General features: G+C 36.1%; 1 protein-coding gene across 1 annotated transcript in view; it reads right to left on the reverse strand.

Annotated features, from left to right (window-relative positions):
* NSMAF (neutral sphingomyelinase activation associated factor) overlaps positions 1–27,157 on the reverse strand; it is a 47,928-nt gene that overhangs the window by 3,953 nt on the left and 16,818 nt on the right. Inside the window, exons 13-30 of the mRNA XM_032223370.1 lie at positions 25,473–25,649; positions 24,075–24,154; positions 23,163–23,253; positions 23,023–23,086; positions 22,867–22,918; positions 20,841–20,961; positions 20,446–20,577; positions 14,920–14,962; positions 12,541–12,704; positions 12,102–12,210; positions 10,568–10,632; positions 9,775–9,842; positions 8,754–8,821; positions 7,714–7,837; positions 6,645–6,725; positions 6,017–6,167; positions 912–1,014; positions 358–467 (exon numbers count right to left, since the gene is read on the reverse strand). Coding sequence (XP_032079261.1) covers positions 358–467; positions 912–1,014; positions 6,017–6,167; positions 6,645–6,725; positions 7,714–7,837; positions 8,754–8,821; positions 9,775–9,842; positions 10,568–10,632; positions 12,102–12,210; positions 12,541–12,704; positions 14,920–14,962; positions 20,446–20,577; positions 20,841–20,961; positions 22,867–22,918; positions 23,023–23,086; positions 23,163–23,253; positions 24,075–24,154; positions 25,473–25,649 — 1,803 coding nt within the window. The remainder of the gene's footprint in view (positions 1–357; positions 468–911; positions 1,015–6,016; positions 6,168–6,644; positions 6,726–7,713; positions 7,838–8,753; positions 8,822–9,774; positions 9,843–10,567; positions 10,633–12,101; positions 12,211–12,540; positions 12,705–14,919; positions 14,963–20,445; positions 20,578–20,840; positions 20,962–22,866; positions 22,919–23,022; positions 23,087–23,162; positions 23,254–24,074; positions 24,155–25,472; positions 25,650–27,157) is intronic.

The raw sequence follows: 27,157 nt of genomic DNA on the forward strand, positions 1-27,157 counted from the left end.
TCTCTATTTTTTCCCAATTGATTGGAATTGTTTACAATCCTTGGTTTAATAGCTTCAAAAATGTTTTGCTTATTTCTTAATATTCCAAACTTTAGTATATAACAAAGGTCATGAACCTTATGAGCCAATATTCTTCTGGATTTTCCATTGAATGGTTTAATAGGACCTTAACTTCTTTCTACAGTATACAAATTCTTGGAATTCTTACTTCATGTTATCAAGATCAATAATTTTATACATTAGCCTTAAAAAGCAAGAGCAATTTATAAGATGAGTATGCATTTTATCTAATATTTAAAGGCTTCAGAGTTTTGAAATGTCACCGAGAAGCATTTTAAAAAATATATTCAAACTTACCTGCATGCCCTGGAATTTTTCCTACTGTTTTTCCTCCAAGTATATCCCAAACAAACAATTCTCCTGACTGACTTCCTGATAAAACTATGTGTCCATCCCACTTGAAACATCTGCAAAAATAAGTTTATCAAACCAAAATTGGTTATCATTTGATGTTACATAACTTTACTCTGGCCAACACTTACACTTTCCAGGGCTTAATAAAACATAGATGGTTGCTAAGAAAGTGTGGTTTCAGATTAAGAAAATTGAAACATATTTGTATTTGGGGTGATAATTTGGGAAATTAAAGCCATTACTATAATCAAATGTATCCAAGATAAAGAGGTAATTTAGATGTTTTGCATCTTCATATTTCTCAAACATTAAAGCCCAGATCACAAAATTCATAAATTTCTCCCCCAGGTAATGTTATGAGACACATCTTATGAGTCCCATGTTGAGACAATATATATGAACATTTTTCAAAACTCAAAACAAATAACTAATCGGTTTCATATACAGTATAGAATTTAACAAAAAATAATAAATTTAAATTTGGCAAAAGAGATTACCTTTGAATTTGCTCTAAAGCTACAGAAGAGATAATCATTCCAGTTTGCACATCTGTTACTTTAAAATAGGCATCTTCTCCTGTGCTTAATAGGTGCTGGCCATCTATATTATAAGAATAGATACACTGAGTTTGATGTTAATTACCTTGTGTTCAATATAGAATATTTTGCTTTAATCCCATACTGGTTTACTCAAATAAAATTGAGAGAGGCCTTCAACTCACAAGCTGTAATTCCTCACACAGATACAATGATATCATTTTTAGCTTATATATATATGGTCTCTTGTGATGAGCCGAAGACAGAGAGTAGAAGTGTGACCTTCCTCCCATATTTGGGCATACCAGGGGTTGTGACTTTAAATATATACCTCTCACCCTGGCTGGCTGATGAGGAGTCGAGCTCTGTAGCTCAATGGTTAACACATCTGCCTGAGAGGCAATAGAGCACAGGTTCGATTCCCAACATGGGTATGGCTAGCTGATGAGAGCTAAATAGCTTGAAATAGATCTATACTAGTCTCCCTTTATTTATTTATCAGCATAAATATAACATTACATATATATATATATATATGTATATGTATATGTATATATGTGTGTGTGTGTGTGTGTGTGTGTGTGTGTATATATATATATATATATATATATATATATATATATATATATATATATATATATATATATATATATATATATATATATAATGTCTCTAGTTGTTCGGGTTTTCTCCCGCGTAGAATTGGAGATGTCTTGCCGACGTTTCGACGAAGTCACATTCGTCATCTTCAGGCTGCTGCTGACTACTTCAGGTTTGGTGTTTCCAGGAGTAGTGTGGGATCTTGGCTGTTTTATTCCTTATAACTGCTGGTAGGGGATTAAATTTTAACTGCCAGTAGGGGATTAAGTTTTAACTGCCAGTAGGGGATTAAAACTGATTGAATGGGGGCTTGGGTGTGTCTTGATTAGGTGGAAGTGTGTCATTATTTGGTGGAGGGGTGTTCTGTTCTGATTGTTTGGAGGGTTGTGTTTCCTGTGAGGGTAGGAGGGGTTTTGAAGAGGCTGATTGTGCTTTAGCAGTCTGGCTTCTGGTTCTGGGTCGTGCCTCCTCATCAGTTTGTGTTTTTGGTTGTTTTCTTTGTGGATGTTTTTTGGTAGTATTCTGTGTGGCTATTGTGAGTGTGGGCCTGGTCTCATTCTTCATGTTTGGGATTCGTTTGTTGATGAGGGCGGGTTTCCAAAGGGCTGGCAGGCGGGAGGTGTCGTCTCGCCTGTTCATGCTATGTGGGTGTTTTTCTATTTCGATAGCTTCCCTGATTATACGGTTGTTGAAGTGTTCGGCCTTGGCGATGGTTCTTGTCTTATTGAAGTCAATTTTATGTCCTGTGGCTTTGAGGTGTTGGACCAGGGAAGAAGTTGGTTCTTCTTTTTTTATTGCATTTTTGTGTTCTTCAATGCGTGCACTTATTCTTCTGTTGGTCTGTCCGATGTATGTGGCGGGGCAAGTAGTGCATGGGATTTCATATACTCCTTGATTTTCTAATTCAATTTTGTCTTTGGGGTTTCTTAGGATGGTGGATATTTTCCGGTCTGTGCAGAATGCTGTCTTGATGTTGTGTTTGCGGAGGATTTTGCTGATTTTGTCTGTGGTGCCTTTTATGTATGGGAGGAGGGCTTTTCCATTTTCTTGTTCTCTGTCCTGGACTTTAGTGGGGGTTTCTTTTTGGATTAGGTTGGTGATCTTATTTCTTTGGAATCCATTGGATGTCAGTACGTTGGTGAGAGTGTGTAGTTCGGTTTTTAGGTGTTGTTCATCAGCTAGGCGTTTTGTTCTGGAGATGAGTGTCTTGGCTACAGAATTGATCTGGGCTGGGTGGTGGTGTGAGAGTGCGTGCAGATAGCGGTTAGTGTGTGTTTTCTTCTGGTAGATGGTGTGTCCTAGGGAGCCGTTAGATTTCCTGTAGACTAAGACGTCCAGGAAGGGGAGTTGGTTGTTTACTTCTGTTTCCATGGTGAACTGTATTTTGGGGTGTAGGCTGTTGAGGTGTGTAAGGAAGATGTCCAGTTGTTCTTTCCCATGTGGCCAGATTATGAAAGTGTCGTCTACATATCTGAGCCAGAGTTTAGGTTTGTGATCAGATTTTTCTAGAGCTTGGGTTTCAAAGTTTTCCATGTAGAGGTTGGCAATGACAGGTGAGAGGGGTGATCCCATGGGTGCTCCTTCCATTTGTTTGTATCTTTGTCCATTGTGAATAAAGTATGTGTTAGATAGGCAGTGGTTGGTTAGATCCAGGATGTGTTTGGGGGGGGGGGGGGGTTGTATTTGTTTTGGATAGCTGTTAAGGCTTCTTTAACTCTTCACCCAAGTACCAATCAAAGAAGCCTTAACAGCTATCCAAAACAAATACAACCCCCCCAAACACATCCTGGATCTAACCAACCAACTCTGGCTCAGATATGTAGACGACACTTTCATAATCTGGCCACATGGGAAAGAACAACTGGACATCTTCCTTACACACCTCAACAGCCTACACCCCAAAATACAGTTCACCATGGAAACAGAAGTAAACAACCAACTCCCCTTCCTGGACGTCTTAGTCTACAGGAAATCTAACGGCTCCCTAGGACACACCATCTACCAGAAGAAAACACACACTAACCGCTATCTGCACGCACTCTCACACCACCACCCAGCCCAGATCAATTCCGTAGCCAAGACACTCATCTCCAGAACAAAACGCCTAGCTGATGAACAACACCTAAAAACCGAACTACACACTCTCACCAACGTACTGACATCCAATGGATTCCAAAGAAATAAGATCACCAACCTAATCCAAAAAGAAACCCCCACTAAAGTCCAGGACAGAGAACAAGAAAATGGAAAAGCCCTCCTCCCATACATAAAAGGCACCACAGACAAAATCAGCAAAATCCTCCACAAACACAACATCAAGACAGCATTCTGCACAGACCGGAAAATATCCACCATCCTAAGAAACCCCAAAGACAAAATTGAATTAGAAAATCAAGGAGTATATGAAATCCCATGCACTACTTGCCCCGCCACATACATCGGACAGACCAACAGAAGAATAAGTGCACGCATTGAAGAACACAAAAATGCAATCAAAAAAGAAGAACCAACTTCTTCCCTGGTCCAACACCTCAAAGCCACAGGACATAAAATTGACTTCAATAAGACAAGAACCATCGCCAAGGCCGAACACTTCAACAACCGTATAATCAGGGAAGCTATCGAAATAGAAAAACACCCACATAGCATGAACAGGCGAGACGACACCTCCCGCCTGCCAGCCCTTTGGAAACCCGCCCTCATCAACAAACGAATCCCAAACATGAAGAATGAGACCAGGCCCACACTCACAATAGCCACACAGAATACTACCAAAAAACATCCACAAAGAAAACAACCAAAAACACAAACTGATGAGGAGGCACGACCCAGAACCAGAAGCCAGACTGCTAAAGCACAATCAGCCTCTTCAAAACCCCTCCTACCCTCACAGGAAACACAACCCTCCAAACAATCAGAACAGAACACCCCTCCACCAAATAATGACACACTTCCACCTAATCAAGACACACCCAAGCCCCCATTCAATCAGTTTTAATCCCCTACTGGCAGTTAAAACTTAATCCCCTACTGGCAGTTAAAATTTAATCCCCTACCAGCAGTTATAAGGAACAAAACAGCCAAGATCCCACACTACTCCTGGAAACACCAAACCTGAAGTAGTCAGCAGCAGCCTGAAGATGACGAATGTGACTTCGTCGAAACGTCGGCAAGACATCTCCAATTCTACGCGGGAGAAAACCCGAACAACTAGAGACCTACATACTAACACCCGCGAAAACCTCAGAAAACATATATATATATATATATATATATAGATAGATAGATAGATAGATAGATAGATAGATAGATAGATAGATAGATAGATAGATAGATAGTCACAACCCCTGGTAAGCCCCAATTATGGGAGGAAGCTAACTGCTTCCATCATCTGTCAATCGACTCATCACAAGAGTCCATCATGACAGAAACCCAATATTTTTACTGTTGCCTTTGTTATATTTGTGTTTTTTATTTGTGCTGATAAATAAATAAAGGGAGACTAGTATAGATCTATTTCAAGCTATTTAGCTCTCATCAGCTAGCCATACCCTTACTGGGATTCGAACCTGTGCTGTATTGCATCTTAGGCAAACATCTTAGCCACTAAGCCACAGGTCTCCTCCTTATCAGCTGAAGCCAGGGAAGAAGGTATATATTTAGAGTCACAACCCCTGGTAAGCCCCAACAAAGGCAACAGTAAAAATATTGGGTTTCTGTCGTGATGGACTCTTGTGATGAGTCGATTGACAGATGATGGAAGCAGTTAGCTTCCTCCCATAATTGGGGCTTACCAGGGGTTGTGACTCTAAATATATACCTTCTATGTATTCCTTGTATGCAAGGAAATATATCTGCCGCTAGAAAACTTTTACTGCTATAAGTTGATGTCTTTCTTCTCTGAAACAACTAATATGCTACAAAGTTACTAACATAGAAAAAAAAGGCGAAAGATTTATACAATCTGAAGAGAAACCAGAGTACAAGAAAGTGAAACAGGAAGGCAACTTCATGGTCCAAGTGGGTAAATGCATTTCGTTTGCTGTTCGAAATAGATTTAAACATTGCAGCAAACAATTTCCCAAGAGATAGTAACATAGATATGCAAGGCAAGATCGCAAAAGGTGATCTCATGACCCCAGGACACTGCAACAATCATAATTTTATGCCAAGTGTCCCAATTTTGATCATGTGATCATGGGGATGCTGCAACAGTTGTAAGTGAAAGTCATAGGTCACTTTTTTCAGTGCTGTTATAACTTCAAATGATCGTTAAATGAATGTTTGTAAGTCAAAGATTACCTGTGATGGCCCTTCTTTCCTCAGAAACACAAACAAGTATTGTATTGGAATTGTATGTTTCCAATCCAGAATTAGATAATAGCTTTCATTATTTATCTGAGTGAGTGTTTTCCTTGACAGAATGGTATGTGGGTTTTTAAGAAGAAAATTTGAATTTCCCATACCAGGACTGAAGGCAACATCCAAAACAGTTCCTGAGTGGCACGGAAGACGATGCACTATAGAAGCAGCAGTAACATCCCATATACTAATAATTCCATCCTTTGTTCCGGATGCTAGCAGAGTATATGCAGGATTCAAGGTGATAGTTGTTACCTAAGAAATTATGTTACTGTTATTTAATTGCACATTATTAATAATATGTAAAATGATAAGTAAGTTTCCACACATTTCCTAATATACTGAATCTTTATGCCTCAATCATTTGAACATTTAAAATTATATGCATACATACTTTCCCTAACTGGGGGTGTTTCAATGAAGAATTGCTTTCACAGACAAAATGAGCACAAGAAATATGGAATTTGTCTGCAAAGGCTTCTGCAATCTCTACAGAGATAGCCTCAGAATGGTTAAAAAAATCAAGACGGACACGTTGGTACGATCAAAACTCTACTTTTTAATCTCTGTCACATGTAAAACTAGGCAGATTTGCCTGCCTGCATCATTGTGGCCACTATCTTGACTTTTTTCTTCTCATATGCTGCAGATATCTTTGATCAAATTTTTGATCCTTGGATGCAAGATTCAAAGGCAATCAATCTGAAAATTGTTATGTATCTTTATACTTACACTAACATCATGTTCCAATTCAGCAAGCAATTCAAAATGTTTCTTAGTGTTTAATAATTCTGTTGGATTACAGTGCCACACCTGGAACATAAGATACATAGCAACTAGAAATATATAAGCATTGCTTTCACTCATTATGCCATTCATATAAGACATAAGGAATTGGGGAAAAAAGTTGTGGAACACTTTTTTATACAGCATTGCAGTAAGATTATTGCACATACAAAAATAGAAGGATTTGGTAATACCTACAACAGACGAATGGTCAGTAAAAATATTCAGAACCCGCTGAACTGGTAAAATTGACTTACCATATTTGATTGCAAAAAATAAAATTTCTACATTTATTTTTGTGTTTCTATTTTTCAATAACATTATACATGTAAGCTATAAGATAGCTTACTGAAAGTCATATGCTTTGTTCCATATGGTTTGCTATGTTATATATTTGTAATATACATTTATATTATAAATGTATATTATGTTCCTGACATATTAAACAATTCAAAGTCTATGCATCTAAGCCACCTTAGATCTCTTAGCCATCTCTGTAGTTGTTTGAAACTATTAATATTCTACCATGAAGAACTTTTTGTCAATCAATTTATCTAATGGATTTGTTCTTAGGCTACTTTTCCAAGAAGAGATCTATCAGTAGTACATGAAATAATGGATCATCCATGAGGCCATACTCTACCTAACCTATTATAAACACCACAGGAAGCACTATCAACTAGAGATGATTAGATATCTCAAGTAGACACAGCCCATGAGACAAACTAGATGCTATTACCCAGTTTATAGTTGGAAAATTTTGGCACCATAATAGAAACCTAATGTAAAAGGGACAGATTTGGAATAGTCTCAGTTATCTAATTACAAAGTTCTGTTACAGATATATGATGTTTCTACAATTAGCTGCTCTCCACAGGCACTTGATTGCAACAATCCAAGTTTTTAGTCAGCATAAGTTAAATCCTGAAAATTGTAGTCAGCTTATATTGTATCTAGAGGGGACTTGGTAGGAAATAATGACCAGAAAAATGTCTTCTATTGCAATCATACCTACTTTTACGGTTGAATCCCAAGATGCAGAGTACAAACGATTATTATGCCAACAGATTTTGCTGACAGCATCATGATGTCCTATTAAGGTGTCCTGCTGCCTTCCAAAGGCTACTGAATAGAAATAGCTTTTAGAAATAAAAAAAGGAAAGGGATATTTGAATACTTTGTGGAGAGTATTATTATTCAGGTATATCAAAATGTACTTCTTCTCATTTTCCCATTTTTAAAGTATTTAAAAAAATATTTAAACTTGGGATTGTCCTGCTTATTAGTTTCAGTGGGAGATCTTCTAATGAGGCCAATATTGCAATGCCAGCAATTAACATTTGTTCTCTGAGATAAAGAATAAAACTGCATCAATTGGTAATTGAATCTTTTGTTAATCTCCGTTGTTCCCAAAGGCTAATTTAAGAAGTAGTGTAAGGAGATTGTGTAACATAAAAATCTCTCCTTAACAACCTGCTGGCATTTGCCATTTGCCAACATGAGCCGAGGTGGCGCAGTGGTTAGGGTGCAGTACTGCAGGCCACTTCAGCTGACTGTGATCTGCAGTTCAGCGGTTCAATTCTCACCAGCTCAAGGTCGACTCAGCCTTCCATCCTTCCGAGGTGGGTGAAATGAGGACCCAGACTGTGGGGGCAATTTGCTGACTCAATTTGCTAAAAAAATCTGTAAACCGCTTAGAGAGGGCTGAAAGCCCTATGAAGCGATATATAAGTCTAATAAATAAATAAATAAATAAATTTATCAGCTGCTAATAGCTGCCTCATTCAAAGATTTAGCCATGGTAGAAATAACTATTTCTGCCAGGAAAACCTGGTCAGATCTGGTCACTGGGATAACCCATTGTGCAAAATATTATATCCAATTATATCCAATCACACTTATCCAAAAAGAATTCCATTCTATTCTATTACTCATGTACATGGACAATCTTTTGCCTCCTCAAATTCACTTGAACTTAGCTCATGGAAAGACTGGCCCCAATTAAAGAAATCATGAACCAGTGCTGTACATTTAGGAATGTGTAAAATCACATACATATTATTGTCCCATGAAGAACATACAACGATGCTATTCCCTGGTAAGATTAAACAAGACGACAAAGCCTGCAACAAAATCAACAAGTGTTGGTTCATATTATTAAATATATATATATTAAGATACTAATATATTTTGAAACAACATATTTTGTATTTGATGGCTTTTGAAGTAATTAAACATATGAAATTATTTTTGTGTGTCTAAAGTAGGGATGTCAAATTCACGGGCCACGAACCAGATGCATCATGCAATGGCCACGACTACCCCCATTTTAGCGAAGTGGGAAAAAGTTATATGTCACGTGACGACAATGTGTCATCGCGATTTTGACACTCCGACCTAAATCTTCAAAGATAGATAAAAGAAAAAAAGAAAAAAAAAGAGCCATCTGTCTGGCTACCACCTCTACATCAGGACTTTATTGTAACTATGTGTTCCTAATGGAGATTGTATGTCCTATATCTGTGATGGTGGCACCTAGAGCCCGGTCTGCAGGCATGCAAGCCATCACCCCAGCTCAGTTCTGCTGTGCATGCATGCGTGCCTTCCACTGGCCAGCTAATTTTTGGGTTTCTGCCGTGCGAAGCACATGCATGGGGACACACATGCACAAGGGCAGGGTTGTGCACACATGCAGGGCATACATGGGGATCATACACACATAAGTGGGGCCACACAGGGGCTGCGCACGCATGCACTGGGTAGTGCACACACAGGGGCATGTGCACATTATATTATGGATACACGCATGCTTTTTCGGCACTTGGCGCCAAAAAGATTAGCTATCACTGCCCTATATAATATCAGTCTCCTGGCTTTGATTTAAAAGGAATATTGTGTTGGCTGGCCAGATTCAAAGGCTTAAGATTGGGCATCAAGAAGCTTTGTATATTTTGAAACCTACTTCTATTTTTCACGCAAATCAGCATCCTCTAATTCTGCCTGCATAAATTTCAACTGTTTTCTGAATTATAGTCCCAACCAAATATAAAAAGGCTAAAGCCTTGGAAGAACTGACCATGTTTGAGAAAGACACACTCCTCTGAAGCTTTTTTGAATCTGCCGAAAACATCTTCAAAGTTGAATCTAATGTAAATGATCAGATGAAAAGAATAAGAACTGTGGTCATTGAAAGGCATCAACTGAGTGAGGATACGGATTTTCAGTTGGCAAAAAGTCTGTGCAGTCCTGTATACTGATGCATAAGTAATAAGTGCATTTGTTAAGCAATGAAAAAGTATTATATATTTTATATTGCTATATAAATACATATTTTAAAGATAAAACATTACTCTCTTTGAATGAGCTTTCACAGGATAAACTTCAACTTCATTTTAGATTTATTTTTACTGAACATGGACGGAGTATAGATTGTTCTATATATGCAATTAAATCTATTTTTGCAAAACTTGGTATTCACAGTAAGCATGCCAATCTCTATCTTGTCCTTGTATAAAGCCGCTTCTGTTACTATTTTTCACCTACTGAAAGTACTATGCTTCCCTAACTTCTAATAGTTTAACAGGAATTTGTCCACACTTCTGATTATTTTAGGAAATTAACTTCTGCACCATGTGATGTTTACTGTAGTTGCACATAACTATAGAACATATTCCTTCCTTTTTGTTCATGCATACATACATTTAATAATATATACATATTAAAATGTTCAGATAATCTGTGACTCTTTGAATTTTTAATTTCATTTTAATTCTTCAGACCATAACATATGCCAAACCTATAGTAAACCAATTTGAATTACCAACATTTCACATTACTTGAAAGCAGGCACCTGATAAAGTATTACTCACCTTGAGATGTAGTAAAGATGGAAGATTGGTTAGAAGTGGAACACATGGCAATTCCAGTTATTGGCCTTTTCAAAACAAAATTGTGATATTTATTTAGTTACTTCAGGCTGATTGAAAACATATACCAGTGCTTCCTGAAGTCTCTAACTAAGGCTTTTTACTCATTACATTTAACCCATGCTGAAATTCTAAATTTGTTTGATATTCAGATGTAAATCCATTTGTATTCAATGGATTTACATCTGAATATCAAACAAATTTAGAATTCCTAAATACTTTGGATTTACTCCAAAGTAACTAAAGTAAGCATCTCATCGATAGAAGTCTTAAAGAAAATAATATTTAGAACATTTCAAAATTGCAGGCACATCAATTCAAAGTTTAGGGTGATTTCTCATCCCACTCCAGGTTCAACAGAAGCTCTGTTTTCAAAATGAAAATGGTGAAATGAACTTCCCAATAGTAGTCAGTTAGTGCTGGTGATGCCTGAATTAAAATTTCAACATTTAATTGCACCAAAATTATTTTTTCATCTCCTTGGCTCAGTTCAAAGCTCTGAAGAACCTGACAGTTTGTTTTTTTTTTAAAACAATCAACTTCATGTTCTTATCCAGGAAGCATTTTCTGCCATTGTCTGAAAATATTTCTCCAGCTGTGTTATTTGGGATACCACCCAATGTTTGCCAACAGAAGGAAAACACCATTTATTTCATGAAATGTAGATCAGCAACATCTCTTCATTAGCTTCAGTACCTTGTTTTAGGCTCTTTTTTATTCTTTCAATGTTTTGACATTCATCGCAAATATTTAATTGCTTTATAAGTGTGAAAATACCATTAATAAGAACAAAGGGCAATATATTAAGATCAGCTTTTATATCAGATTACATATCTGAGACTTGTTTGAGCAAAAGAAATTTTTGTTCCTGATGGTATCCTGACTCTTCAGGGCTTTTTTCCCTGCTGAAAGACAGCTGGTTTGGCATCAAAGATGAGGGATGTGGTGGCTCAGGGGCTAAGACGCTGAGCTTGTTGATCAGAAAGGTCGGCAGTTTGGTGGTTCAAATCCCTAGGGCCGCGTAATGGAGTTAGCTACCCTTACTTGTACCAGCTTCTGCCAACCTAGCAGTTCGAAAGCATGTAAAAATGAAAGTAGAAAAATAGGAACCACTTTGGTGGGAAGGTAACAGCATTCAGTGCGTCTTTGATGTTTAGTCATGCTGGTCACATGACTACATAGACGTCTTCGGACAGCGTATTAGTATTCAACTAGGGAGGGGGACACTTTATGTGTGTGTCTGTTTGGATTTTTTATGTACTGTTTGATGTAGTCCGTTTTTTGTATGTTTCCCATTTTCTGGAGTTTTATTTTAATATTTTGAATAATATAAAAATTGATTGACAAAAAAAGAAAAGAAATTTCCTTCCCTACACTAAGCATTTCACTTATTGTAATAGGGTTACAGATCATTGAGATGACTTACAATATTTATTGTTTCATTTTATACTATTGCCCATCTGGCTGCTAAATTTACCCTTTGTGGATCTTGTACTGTCCATCAAGTTTTAAACTGGCCATGTTATTCCAGGAAAGTAAGACGCTTTCTTCTGTCAGATCCTCAAAAGATTCATCACCTGGAGAGACTGACAAACATGATAATAATGTAAAATCAAAGTGATTATATGAAAGTCAAAAATGTACATTTATTATTAGATGTTATTTCAGGTAACAGACAATTCAGGTTTTTTCACAATCCCTTCTGTCCCCTTTTCTCTCTTAAATAAGCCTCCCTGCCTCCCCAAAACAAGTATCTTATAATGTCTACCAGTAGGCACCACATTATCAATTTCATTCTTATAGGTAATCATGGTCAGAAGTTATTCTATGAGGCTCAAACCTAATAGTGAATTCAGTCTATTGAAATAGACAATAAGCTGAACAATAAGCAGAATCTAAAAGTTTACTAAACTTACCTGAGGATTCAGTCACAGAAGGGCTATGGCTGGATGCTCGAGACCAACTTTTTAACTTTGGGATTATCCTTCTTGGATGTGAGATTGTGAACAATTGTTTTGGAGTCTGTCCAAATTCCAAGATTTGCGTCAACAGAGCTACTCTTTCATTTGTGTCCATAATGCTTCAGAAGAAAAAAAAATCTTACATTGTACCAAGAAAACCATCATAGATATATAGGTATATAGATATATAATATGATTATATACCAGTATCTGTGGAGATTCTCAATCATTCAGGCGATAGTTGTCCCAAAGGTGTTTTTTTCAAAAAGGTAACTGAACTTTCCTGGTTTTTTTCTTTGAAAAATTTTCCCTTCTTATCCAAGAAGCTTCTTCTTGAGAGCTGACAACCTTCCCTCAGAATGCTAACAACCAAATGACTGCAAAGAGTATAAATCCTTGAATTCCCCACTAGTTGGTTAAAACTGACAAATCTTTTTGCATGAAAAGTGAAACATTTCCAAAGAAAAAAACAAGAAGGTCCAGTTGTCTATTGGGAAAAAAGCACCTTTGGGCATATTTACTATACTAGGTTAAAGCTGTATGTTTCTACCAATAATAATTCTCATAGTTTAAGCTGATAGGATTCAAGATACAGAATTTCTCTCCTTATCTCTGTGACAGGAACTATAATGTCTACTGAATTATTTCTAACATAATAGGAAAATGAGGGCTTTCTCTCCACCCGAAATAATAATAATAAACAACTCTGTGTGGCAGGAAATGCAAAGGGGATGCAAACATTGTTGTTGAAAGGATGGCTGTGAAGACTGACTTCAGTCTACTGAAATAGACTTTGGCTTTGAAGGAGCTGCTTGTCTGGTGAATTTAACCCTTTTCACCAAATAGGCCTTCTTTTTCTTTGTTTCTCTTTAAAGTTTTCATGTGTTTCCTTTATCCCTACTCAGTTGTATTTCTTTCTTTTTCTCCCATTTCCAAACAATATCTTATTGCTCTTAATTCTTATTTTTGTTATTTCGGATGGATAGAGAAGTCTTTGAATGAATGGCATTTACATATTAGAGTTATTTTATAGGCAATTCATTTTCTTGGTACTGTTTAATTAAACATATATTTATAGATGTTTCTGTTCTGCTCTTGCCTTTGTATGACATATGCATACATTTAGTGGCATGAGAAAATCTTCAGGAAATCAGAGGATGTATATTGGCAGGAGGACATTTTTCAGCACTTGGCAATTCTAAACTAAAAAAGTAGTACTTTTCCTTTTTTTTTTTCTTTTATATATCCTCTTCCTTTTTGTAGATAATCATATTGAATTTAGAGACTTCATTTCTAGTAAACAGTACGGAATGAGAATCTGAAAGGTTTTTTTTCAACTCCAGTTTAAGAATCTTTACAACACTGAATTAACCAAAAATGCATATTATTTAAACTGGTAAATAGAAAGTTTTATCTTTTTAGAGTTTTATATGCTTTTATATCTTAATTAGCTAATTGCACAATTTATGGAAACACAACTCATATGCAGTTTCCACAACCTCTTCAAAATGGCCTGCAAAGTCTAGAAAGCCTAAAGAGAAATTTACATTGAAATGTATTCTGTTTTCTAATCAGTCTTTTCCAACATCACCCTTTTAAAAACTATTTTGATAGAAAGAGCTTCAATGTCTACACCAAAATTGTCCTGTTCAGAACAGAAACTTTGATTTAGACAAACCAGGATCTCAACACCAAACGTGGAATCAGAGGGGAGTAGAAACATAATAGAATCTTTGACTATTCTCAGCATGCTTACAAAGTCAGGAATGTGGCATTGAGAAAGGCCCAATGCCACTGGTTTTTATTAATTATTAATAGGTGGATTTTGCAGCTTTCCAAATGGGCATCCCATTAAATGTACAGGATCATAAGTTGGCTATAAAAATGTTGCAGTATGTAATGATCCTACCTAGGATTTCAATCAAGTAAGTACTCATGCCCTCTTTAAGACCATGACATTGCTTGACCTCTTCATGCCCACTTTTACTTCCACAGGCATTGAAATATTCAGGACATGGAACATGTTTTCTTTTCAGAATACTATTTCTGAACATGTATCTCGCTCCATTCTTTTTAGAGTTTTATATGCTTTTGCAAACCTAAAGATTGTCTAAAGACTATCACAATATCTCCTTTGAGTGCATATAAGACGCCTCAGAATTCATGCTAAAGAACTGCTTTGGGGCAATACATTTTTTTTCTTCTGGGTGGCATTAAGCATACATAGCATTTTCTCAAAGGGAGATGTATAAAATTTGTAATTAAAAACAAGGTTTTCATTACAAATAGAAGGAAATGAATGCTATATTTTTATTATAAGCACATAGAAGTTACCTGTTTAGATCTACTCCTCCTTCATAGGTCAAAGGATGAAATACTAAAAAGAAGCAGAGAGATATGCCGCTTACTTGAAAATACAATTGTTAAGACTCTTAATCAAGAAGGATTCTGCAATCTCTCACAACCACTTGCTGTGTCATTTGTACAGAATAAACTTCAGCTCTACTCAATATCAAGAGACATAGCACTTATTGTCTGCAATATAATTCTTTAAAGTTCTAAATCTTTACAACTGTTCAGCATTCAAATAGTTTCTCTTTATGATCTCTGAGGATATAAATTTATAACACTTAGACAGCATGTGCTATATAAATATAGGTCTAGCTCTCTGAAACAAAAATTTAACTCATTTCTCCTCCTTCTGTGAATTATCTGTATCAGACAATGCTAACTGCACCTCTACGTGCCTTTGAAGGCTTATATTGCGTACTTCTCAGAGGCAGAAGCTCTGATTATGGGAACTAATGCAGTGAAGGGATGACTAGAAAATGCAAATGTCCATTAAGGGAGGGAGGCGGGGAGGGACAGCTATACTAAGAACCAAGAAGCAGCAGGAGTATCCGACCAGTGATAAAAGACAAATCCAGAAACTGCAGCAGATTAGTATGTCAAAACCTGAGCACATCAGGGAGACCACCTGGAAACTAGGAATACTTAATAAGATCATTGTCCAACCTTATTGATCTGAGAGGTGGAGAAGCTTCCAAAGACAATGAAAAGAGTAGAGGAAACAAGCAGCATCTTAGAAACCAAACAGGCTTCCGGTGGTGACGTCATTGTGCTTAGAGCGGGGTAAGGGAACTCTCCTAACCCCTAACTCTAACCTCTTCATTTGGGCTCTTTTTTGGAGCACTGCTGATCCCGAAGAGATCAGCAGATCAAAGGGGATACTCTGTAGACGCTGGGTGATAAGGCAAATCCCCTGCGGATAGAAGAAACCCTATAAACAGGCGAAGAAATATCCTACCTTTTGGTTAGGACCTTAGCAATGGCGGCCGTATAGAAGGAAGAACACAGATAGAAGCAGTTGAAATCGGATGCTTGTTATTATTGCTGACAATCCAGAGAGGAGAGCAACGCGAAACTGGCAGAGAGGGTGTGCGGAAGAAGAAGTAGCTGGGAGAGAGGCTGTTTTTACAGTACAATTTCGCCGAGAATGAGCGGAGCAGAGATGCTGTGTTAGAATGGACAGGAAGGGACAGCTGGAAGAGCCTAAAGATCAGCCACAGTAAGAACGAAAACCTGACATGGACTTCAAAAGATAAAAGTTGCTGAAAAGAGTTGGAAGGTTCAAAGAAGTGACTGCTTAATAGGCAGGTTGGTAAACGGAGTTCCCTTTTCTTTCTGCTCACCAGTCCTTCTGCTGTTGTGTTGAACTTTTAAGTATTTGATATTTATCTGACTAGGAGCAGAGATCTGTTTGGAAATAGACTTTTGCTTCATGGATATTAACAGTGATACTAAGGAGAGAGTGACACTTAGTGGACTGTAAATTTAAATGGTGAAGCTTGTCGTAAGAGAACATAGAGAGACTAATTATCAGAAGTGAATACTTGTATAACCGATAAAATTGAGAAACATTTATTGATATAAGATAAGAGTGTGATATATAAATTTATAATATATATTAATCAAATTAATTAAATAGAATACTGCATAGGAATGTTTAAGTATTGAAAGGTGATATCAAAGAAGGTTAATAGTTGAATTGTTGCTGAATATTGGATTATACAATTATTTATATTATTGATATTACTGATAAAGTATAAACAAGGTTAAAGTTATAGCCAGTTGTGGGCAAGGACAAATAGGGGGTTAAAAATGGCAATCTCAGTAAAATTAGGGAAAAAGACCATACCCAATGTGAGTTCAGCAACACCCCCCTTCTCAAACCAAAGGTCAATCAAGAATGCGTGGGGGTTGGAGAAAGCTGAAAAGATGGCAGAATCAGCGGGACCAGCACCAACGATGCAGAACATGCAATCGATGCTCCAATTGATACAGGAGACTTTGGCAAAAAGCCAAGAAGAGTGAAGGAAGAATCATAAAGAATTAAAAAATGAAATGGGAGAATTTAAAGGAACTATCAAGAATGTAGAATGTAAAGTCGAAAAGATACAGAATGCCTTAGCAATCAATGAACAAAAAATTCAATGTATGGAAGAAAAAATACAACATTCAGATCAGAAGATGGGAAAGATGGAAATAGAATATAGACAACTTAATAAATAATTAGAATTATCAATAATCCGACTTGAAAACGAAAAAGCGGCATTCTACCTAAGATTTCAAAACATACCAGAAGAGAAGGAGGAAGACCTGAAAGAAAAAATGATTATTACCTTCACTGAATTTCTGCAAAAAAAAAGAACAGGAAGTGAGAGGGAATATTGATGAGGCTTACAGGGTAAATACTAACTACGCAAGAAGAAATAGACTCCCGAGAGAAGTGCATGTAAGATTCGCTAAGAAAACTGCCAGAGATGAAGTGTACAAAAAAACTAGAGAAGAAACGATTATACTACAGGGAAAAGAGCCCACCACGCTTAAACAGAACCCACGGAGAATTCGGGAACAAAGTAGGCAATACCAATTTTTAACAAACGAGTTAAATAAAAATAGAATAATGTACAGATGGTTGGTACCAGAAGGGGTTCTGGTATCTTGGCAAGGAAAAAGATATAAGATAGAGAATTTAGAAGAAGCACACAAATTCTATGAAGAACACTGCAATAGGGAAGGAGAACAAGGAAGCAAAGAGGAACTAGAATGCAGAGGTCAAGAGGAAGAAACATTAGAAGACAGCAGAAGAAGCAGGAGAGAAGAACAGAGGCAAGAAAGAGAGAGAGCAGAGAAGGAAGGGGCAAGAGGGAAAAGTCAGATACAAACTAGAAGTAAAAGAAACAATCTCAACTAAAGATGGATCAAGAAATAACAATTATGTTGATAAACTTGAATGGACTGGACGCATTAAAAAAAAAGAGCTCAGATGTTTAATATTCCTAAGAAATTGAAAATAGACCAGATATGGGTTAATTGGTATAGATGGATGGAGCAAAGAAATAAAAAGCAATGAAAGAATAGAACAACTCTGAAAAATAATAATTATGAGTAAAACAAGGGGGTCATGATTGGTGAAATCAAATCAGAATGATAACTGGCATATAGACTGTAGAATGATAGAGACAAAAGGAAATGATATGAAAAAAGGGACTTGTGGAAATAACACCCTCAAGAAAACGTAAGCTGGATTTGAAAGAGACACCTATAACAATAGAAAAAGAAAGGAAGGGAAGAAGGAAGAAAAGGAGGGGAGGAAGGAAGTAGGGAATGGAGGGACGAAGGAAAGGAAAGAAGTGGAGGGTGGAAGAGAGAGAGAAGGAGAGATAGTAGGAGAGGAAGAAGAAATGTGGAGGAGAGGTAGGGGAAGAAGAAAGAAGTAAGGAAAGGTGGGTGGAAGGGAGAGAAAGAGAAGGAGAGGAGGGAGGAAGAGAGAAAAAGAGAAGGAGGGAGGGTAGGAAGGAGAAGAAAGAGGGTAGAAGTAGGGGAGATGAAAGGGAAGGAAGCAGGGGAAGGAGAGGAGGAAGGAAGGAAGTAGAGAAGGAAGAGAGGGAGAAAAGAAAAGAAAGAGAAAATAAGGTGAGATGTGGAGGAGAGGTAAGGGAAGAAGAAAGAGGTAAGGAGAGTGGGTGGGAGGGAGAGAAAGAGAAGGAGAGGAGGGAGGAATAGAGAAAAAGAGAAGGAGAGAGGGTAAGAAGGAGAAGACAGAGGGTAGGAGTAGGGGAGAAGTAAGGGAAGGAAGAAGGGGAAGGAGAGGAGGAAGGAAGGAAGTAGAGAAGGAAGGGAGGGAGAAAAGAAAAGAAAGAGAAAATAAGGTGGTGTCATAGCAGGTGTGAAGGATGGTAAACAAATACATTCCAAATTATATCTTATAACCTTTTAAATGGAATAATAATAATATAAGAATGGCAAAGAAAAGAATAACTATGTGAATGTATACCTATAATGTATGTAAGAAATTAAATGACAGTAAAAATATAAAGCACAATATAGGTAAATAATACTTGATCATAAGTAGCTAAGTATAAATAAATAAATGTATATAAAAATGGATAATGAATAACGAGATTATGAACGCAAGATAGAAATGTATAGAAGGGAAAACACTAACTGTAAAGAAACCGATTCGGAACTGCTGTATGATATATGATGGAACTTATTGTTCCTATGTTGTTTTTAAGTTATGTGGTTATTTTTGTTAATGTGTTTATATGTTCTGTTGATGTGCTTATGTGTATAAAATAAAAATTCAAAAAAAAAAAAAAAAAGAAAAAGAAACCAAGCAATGCCTAGCTGCAACCCAATAGAGCCAGCAGACTTTTTTCAAATTTAATGCAAATCGACTAAATCAAAGTACTGTATATTATATAAAAGTTTTATTGCATGTCTTAGAACTGAACTTCCGTTGCTCCTTCAAGTAGCAGACAAATATGATGGATAGTTCTGTCTGGTTTCTTAATGTATACATAAGCAACCCACTCTATTTTAGAGGGATCCTACTATCTTAATTACAATGGAAATATATCTGTGTCCATTGAAGCAAGCCACACCAAATTCATATAATTTACTTCCATGTATAGTTATGTAAGATTATGACCTTTAACTGTAACTTCAACTACCATATTTTTCGGAGTATAAGACAAACCTTTTTCCCTCACAAAAGAGGCTGAAAAACTGGGTGCATATTACACACGGAAGACAGCATTTTTTTGCCTCATGAATCCTCGCCCCTTCACCAAAATGGCCATGCAGAGCCTTTAGGAGGCTTATAGAGTGCTCCTGGGGGCTGGGGAGGGCAGAAATGAGCGAAAAACGTGCTGTTTTTGCTAAATTTTGCCCTCTCCAGCCCCCAGGAGCACTTTATAAGCCTCCTAAAGGCTATGCCTGCCCTTTTTTGACAAAAGGGCCCATTTTACAAAAAACGGGCCATTTTGTGTTTATTTACCCCACTCCCAGGAGCCTCCTACAAGCCTCCTGAAGACTATTCCTGCATTTTTTGAAAAAAATGGGCCCATTTTCATGAAAAATGGGCCATTTTTGGGAGGTCTGCAGAGTGCAAAAACTTTTTTTTTAATTTGCCTCTTCAAAAATTTTGTGTGTCTTATACTCCAGTGTGTCTTATACAGTAAATAGAAACTTACATTTAATCAGGATAATCAAGAAAGACAGTTGTATACAACAAAAATAAAAATACTTGTAGAAATTTATCTGACAGCAAATACTACTTAACATAACAAAGTTTATTTCTGAGAAAACATATCTTTTCCATTAAAATATGCTTGCATCTGTTTTCTTTAGCTTTATAATTTAGAACAGATTTGGCAGAGAAATTGGTACATTATGACATTACATGCTCAATAATGGGTGGGCGTGTCAAAGAAATCCTAATATAAGAGAAATCCATACAGCTGAAATGTATAAATAACCACTAAGAACTGTAAATATCTATATCAAAATTACCATTCTGAGCTGCAGTGGCTTCATTGCCCTTCTGCTTATAGCCAAACACAAGATCAATCCATTCATGAAGATGTTCTGACACATACTGGCTTTCTAAAGCATCTTGACTCTTCTGGAGAAAATCACTGGCATCTGAAATAAATAATATATAAATTTCTTGCATATTGTGGACAGCAAACCTCTATTCGCATTTTCCTGTCTCCCTTAAAAAAACTATCATAATTAAAAAAGCACAAGAAGCTTTTATTAATCAGCAATTCAGAATTTTGACATAATTATTTTCAAAGCACAGAGGAGGGGGAAAATTGATGTTATTCCAGAGGTTTATAAAAAAATGTGAGAGCAAATCTCTGAGGCAGAATATAGAAAAAAGTTACACCTAATATTCTATTTACCTGATGCCCAAGGAGGAAGTTCTACATTGTCAACCATCTTTCCTCCTTGTGTCTTCCCCAAGTCCAGTTTCAAATTATTTAATAAGAAACTAGAATCATTTTCATAGAACTCAGGGATTAACTGGATAAAAGAAAAAAGAAAAGAAAAATGGGGAACTGTTAGCAATAAAACAAAATTGTATTTATATTCAAAACAGCATTACAGCAAAACATTTACTAGTATTTATTCAAGCTTCAGCATAACTGAACAGTGTAACTGTTACACAACAGACCACATTCTTTTAAAAAGAAAATCTAAATCTGACTAACTCCTAACAGAAAATAGCCTAGTAATCCCATTTTCCGGTTGAATGCACAGTAGGAATTGGTAGAATGCACTGTTGGCCAGGTATTTTTAAGTGTGGGCATTTGTCACCAACATGTCAGAAAATCAAAGATACAGCATTAACATTAAATATGAAGTTGTCAGATTCAGACTATTCCAAGTAAACCATTAAGCTTGGTATCAGGAAACATGTCTGTGGCCAAGTATTGTGGGGCTTTACTTTCTTATCTTAAAATATCAGTCAAAACTGGATACCTTTCTTACTTGCCAGCAACAGATTAGCCAGGTGAATGTTAACTTGGCCATCTTTTAAAATGAAATAAATTATCTTGAAGTGCATAAATTTAGTACACTTGATTCCACGATACAAAGATTTATATTGGCCACCATCCATATTTTTGTGCAACAGTATATCTTAATCTACACTAAGACTGCCTTTTCTTGAATGTGTTTACCGTTGTAGATCTCAATTGCACATATTAATGCAAAGATTCCATGTATTCATTAAAAAAATAAACACTAAATAAAACACAACAGAAGCTTTTTAGTACTGGAAAGAGAAATGGAAAAAATTCTCATTCCTTCCTGTAATTGCTTTTATGCCCTCTAGCTCAGCTTTACATAACCTGCAAGAGGATAAAAGATCATGAAAATTGATTTCTCAATCCCATGAGTATTACTGAAACTTCAATATGCACTATTCTTCTGGATAAAAGCCAGCAACTGAAATGATCAGTTACGTATAAAATGACAATGATCTTGAAGATATATCCTTCAAGGTTTTCTTTTCAAGATGTGATGCCATTACTGATATCATAAAGTATCATTTACCTGATTTTTTGGCAGGAAAAAAAAACATAGGTAAAAGTTTTTATATGTTACAAAAGAAAGTCCAAGTTTCATAAAGCTTGGTTTGTTTATTTGAACTGTGTTTATACCATTGCAATCACGGTAGCACTTAATGTAATCTATAGTTCTACCTACCTATAGCAAAGAATATTTAATTACCAACTTTCACTGTACAACTTATCTTTGTGTTTCAAATGTTGATTCAAACTCCTGTTTTTATTTAAACATCTATCGTGTTTCCCCAAAAATAAGACAGGGTCTTATTTTCTTTTGACCCCTCCTTGAAAAAAGCACTTGCCCTTATTTTCAGGGAGGTCTTATTATTTTTGAGGTGCAGGAGGCAGTGAGCGTGCTCACCTCATGGTTGCTGTTGTGGTGCAATATTTTCAGGGAGGGCTTATTTTTGGCAGAGGGCTTGTTTTAATGTATGCGCTCAAAAGCCCGATTGGCCTTATTATCCAGGAGGTCTTATTTTTGGGGAAACATAGTAGCAGATGTTTAGATAATATTCTGGAAAATCAGGCTCATGATTAGTTATTGTGATATGATAATATGAGACATCTATTAGGCAAAATTCTCAGTGAATATATATTTCATCTTGCCACATTGAATCTATTCCAGTCATATCTGGCTCCAAATTTTTAGAAGAAGTCCAATATCATTTATTATCTTAGTCTTATAATTGGATTGCTAATAACTTAGGATTTTCTATGTTACAGGCCCCAAAACCTGGGGTAACTTATTAGACCCATTAGATGGAAATTCATTTTTAGATGACATACCTGCAGCATCTCAATCAGCAACATAAAGGAAGCCATTTACTGTAGATTGAAGTACAAGAAGATTATTTACCTCTTTGAAGTCTGTTGCTCCATCTAAACAGTTCTTCCAGGTTTCTGCAATACTAGTTAAGAATAGTACAGAGAATAACCAGTTGTTGTTTAAAGCAACACTGTAAGTGTGACAAACACAAAAGTTACCTGAGCTGGTTGAGAATTGAAAACTAACCTGTTGAACATTCTGTCAGGATGATCAAACTTTCCATTTTGTAAGCAAAGCATATGCTCTGGGGCTGTAAAAACAAAAGAGGTTACATACATATATCCAAAAGTACCATAATGACATTCTCTGAAATACTTATATCTTACCAACTCTGACCAGGTAAAAGAGAACATAACCTGGTGATGAGTAGTGGCTGCCATACATAAATTTTGGTTCTTGCATTTCTTGATAACGCACCTATCAATGCAAGAAAGGGAAAAAAGGAGGGGGGAAATGGAGAGAATCAATTCAGTCATAACATTCTTCTATAGTAATTAGAGTTTATATTAAAAAGTTAGTCAGCATTTCATATTTTGTGCACATTGTTCCTATCAAACCACAGCAACCTGCATATGAAAACCTTAGAAAGATATTCTAACATAGTATATGTTATATATTTTCTTGTATATAATGAAATGTTTGCATAAAATAGGTACACTTAATAAAGTCACATATTTAATTTAATCTTTTATTGACAGTGTAATAAATCACAATTCAACCTAACATATCACCTATAAACTTTTGAGCTATGCTGCTTTTTACACCTATATAATAGCCAATTATGTTCTACTACAGATTAAGAAAAGATTCTAAATATCACTGAACCACAAAAACCAGTAGTTTGCTTAATAATACAATGATGTGCAATGATGGTGGTACTGGGAATTTTAGCTTAGGAACAACTGAAGGGCCACTGGATCTTCAATCCTTTTACAGTTTTCTCATTTTTTATCAATGCATCTGCTTGTATTCACATTTGGATACCTTTACCAAATAAAAACCCTCCCATCTCACCTGACATTAGACTCTCTCAAATATGTATAGGTAAAGTTACATTCTTTAACAATTACTTTTAAAACCAGCAATTTTGCATCTATCTTTTATAACCAAATGTAACATTTCACTAGAAAAAACAATACTTAAAATGTAGAAAACAAAAAAGTGGTTTCAACATATCAAACTAATTTACACACTAACAAACACACACAAATATATAAACAAGGTGTTTTTCTACATACCAGTAATCTTTCCAATCTTTCTTTATTTAGTGCACCTACAGGTTTACTAAGGTCACGAAAAGTTTCAGGATTTGTTAGATCTATAAAAAAGATCATTTTTAAACATATACTATATTAACAACAATGGTATGACAATTTTATTTTCTAATGCATATGGACAAAATTTAAGATATCAAATTAGGATTAATTAGGAGCTATACTTACTTCATCAATCTTTAAAGCATAATTATAATCTTTGGGAAGAATTTGGACTAATTTGTTTGCATATTTAGCTATAAAGCTAAAGATGAATCCAATAATTTCAGTGTAGGGGAAAAACTTCACTGAACATTTTGGTTTTTTCAAATACCTGCATTGCAGTTACTTTGGTCGAAAGGTATTTCTTCCCATCCTCAAATATATCATTTTATGGAAAAAATTAGCCAAATTTTTACTTCACAATCAAATCAACAAGATATATGGTACTTAATGAATGCATCTCATTTCCAGTTTTGTAATTAGCTTCTTAAACTCAAAAGAAAATTACGAAAAGGAATACTTCCCCCCCCCCTTTATTTTATGTTTTAATATTTTAACATTTTTTCACAATTTACCAACTTACCAGTATGAAAAATATAATGAAACAATCAATTGGACAAATGTTTTGCAAACAAAAGCTAATATAATGGGGTTTTATAACAGATGTGTATGTATATATTATTGAGATTTTTTTAAAACTTATTTCTGAAGTTTCGGTCGTCTCTATTCACAATTATCCACTTAGGCTATTTCAGTTTTACATGCTATTTTGGTAAAATATACATTTTTATGCTTTCTTCAAGTTGAAATTCATAGAAATTAGATTTTTGGATTTTAGACAGCAAGCAACTTTATTTAAACCTTACTGAAAAGCTACAATCAATCACTTTAAAAAAAAAATGCTAACAGCTCTTATTTAGTTCTTTTCTTAGATAAGCAGAAAACATATACGCGAACCACCCTTCTCAAATCTATTCAAGACCCTTACTTTCTATGAACAACATGTCAAAGTTAGTACTTACGATGCAGGCAGGCTGTGAAACTCTATGCAAGCTTAATTGAAATGAATGGATTTTTGCAACAGTATTTACTGAATCTCTTATCTTCATGCCCCAGGTTGTTATTAATGTTTCCTGACTTGTATTCCCTTGAGGATTCATTTGAAAGTATAAATGTAGCAAAGTAAGCAGCAGGCTGTGCAACTTTTAAAAATCAAGTTTATATGCCAATACTGAAAATGATGTTGTTACTAAACACTATTCCATTTTGGAAACAGAAGTTTGAGAAGATGAACTGACAGCAGAAGCAGCTAACTGCACAGGGTATCTAGCCTGGATTGTCCCATTGCATTTACTTTGCTTGCCTCCAAAGAAGTCTTACCTAGTTCTGAGCTAGAATAATCTGCTATGATCCATGGAAAGACAGGGTACTGGGAAAGATCATTACAGCTCCGATCAGCCAGATTATTGAGATGAAGAAGGTATTGGTAGTTTGAGATATGACCTCGTTGCCATTGTAACATGTAGCTCTCTGCAGTGTGCTCTGTAATATGGTTTTCTAGAAGGGTACAGAAAATGTGACAGAATGCAAATAAAAAATTAATTTGCAATTAAGGCTCTCCAAGGAACTTGTATTAAGCTGAATTTCTATCCTACAAGATTTATGGAGCCATTGTTCATCATTGATCAGATAAGGCAGGTATGACAACAAGTATTCAGATTTATGAGAAATGAGTGAAGCTATTATTAACCTCCCATCCCTATTCTATATATGTTCTAATATAAAAATGAGCACTTGTTAAGAGCAATCCTCCGCTAGTTTTTTGAAGTAATTGTCTTCTAAGCTGTTGTCTTCCATGGAAATTTCATGACAAAAAAGCTGACAATGAGAATCTTGCGATGGGTGATGATGGAGGAGGTGATCTGCCTGCATTAAAATGTACAAATTAATGTAATAGGATCAGGGGTGGGTTCCTGCCAGTTCTAACCTCTTCTATAGAAGAGGTTCAACAAATCTACAGTGCCATTTAAAACTGGTTCCAGCTCCCTCCCCCCGCCCATCCACACATTATCAAGATGAAGAGCGAGACGAGGAATTCTGGGAGTTGAAGTCCACAAGACTTAAAGCTGTCACGTTTGAACACCCCTGGGTTTTTTTTTCTAAAGGGTTAGGGGTGCAAGTGTCTTGTAACTTGACAGCTTTAAGACTTGCGTGCTTCAAATGCCAGAATTTTTGAGCCTCCATTTTGGTTGCTAAGCAAGTGTGTTGTTAAGTGAGTTTCACCACATTTTACTAGTTGGCCACGCCCACCCAGTTACATGGTTGGCAAGCCACTCCCACCCAGTAACATGGCTATCAAGCCCCTCCCACAAAGCAGGCCACACCTACAGAAGAGGTTCTAAAAAAAATTGAAACCCACCACTGCTCAAGATCTATATTGAACCAATCCACTGTATGGTCTATTTATACCTGCTGTTTCAAATGCTGTGTCAGGAGCCAGCATGGTTGCATTATTAAAATTTCCCCCAAAGTATTGACTGAAATCAGATCAAATGTTGGAGCAAAGCAACAGTTCCTGCAACTATGACAAAGCACTAAAGAGCTGCTATAGGCTCTGTTCAGCTTCTTCTTCAACATAGATGAAGATTTCTCCGAACTTTATGCCTTCCTTTCTAGTAGATATGTTGCTACCTCTTAAAAATACATTTCCTGTGGGGAAGTTAGATTTCATGCAAATTAACTGTAGGTGTGTTTCACGTTCCACTTTGTTTTTTAGGCATACAGTCTGAGATTCAAAGATAGGCAAATATAAAAACTGTTATGTAGGAGAAAACATTGCTTCAGGCACAAGAGCTGCTGGTACGGCTGAGTTATTCTAGTACTACAACATTTATGATTTGGTTAGGTTTGCTGAATTTTGACATTAGCTTATAAGAGATATGCAATGCTTTGCATTCGGTTCCAAGAAACCAGTGAAGATGTGTCACCTGTTTCTTTTTAAATTACCACATTTTCCCAATGCAGGTAGTCCTTAGAATATGACCACTTGTTTAGCAACCATTTAA

Source organism: Thamnophis elegans, chromosome 8, assembly GCF_009769535.1.
Source record: "Thamnophis elegans isolate rThaEle1 chromosome 8, rThaEle1.pri, whole genome shotgun sequence".
Lineage (NCBI taxonomy): Eukaryota > Metazoa > Chordata > Lepidosauria > Squamata > Colubridae > Thamnophis > Thamnophis elegans.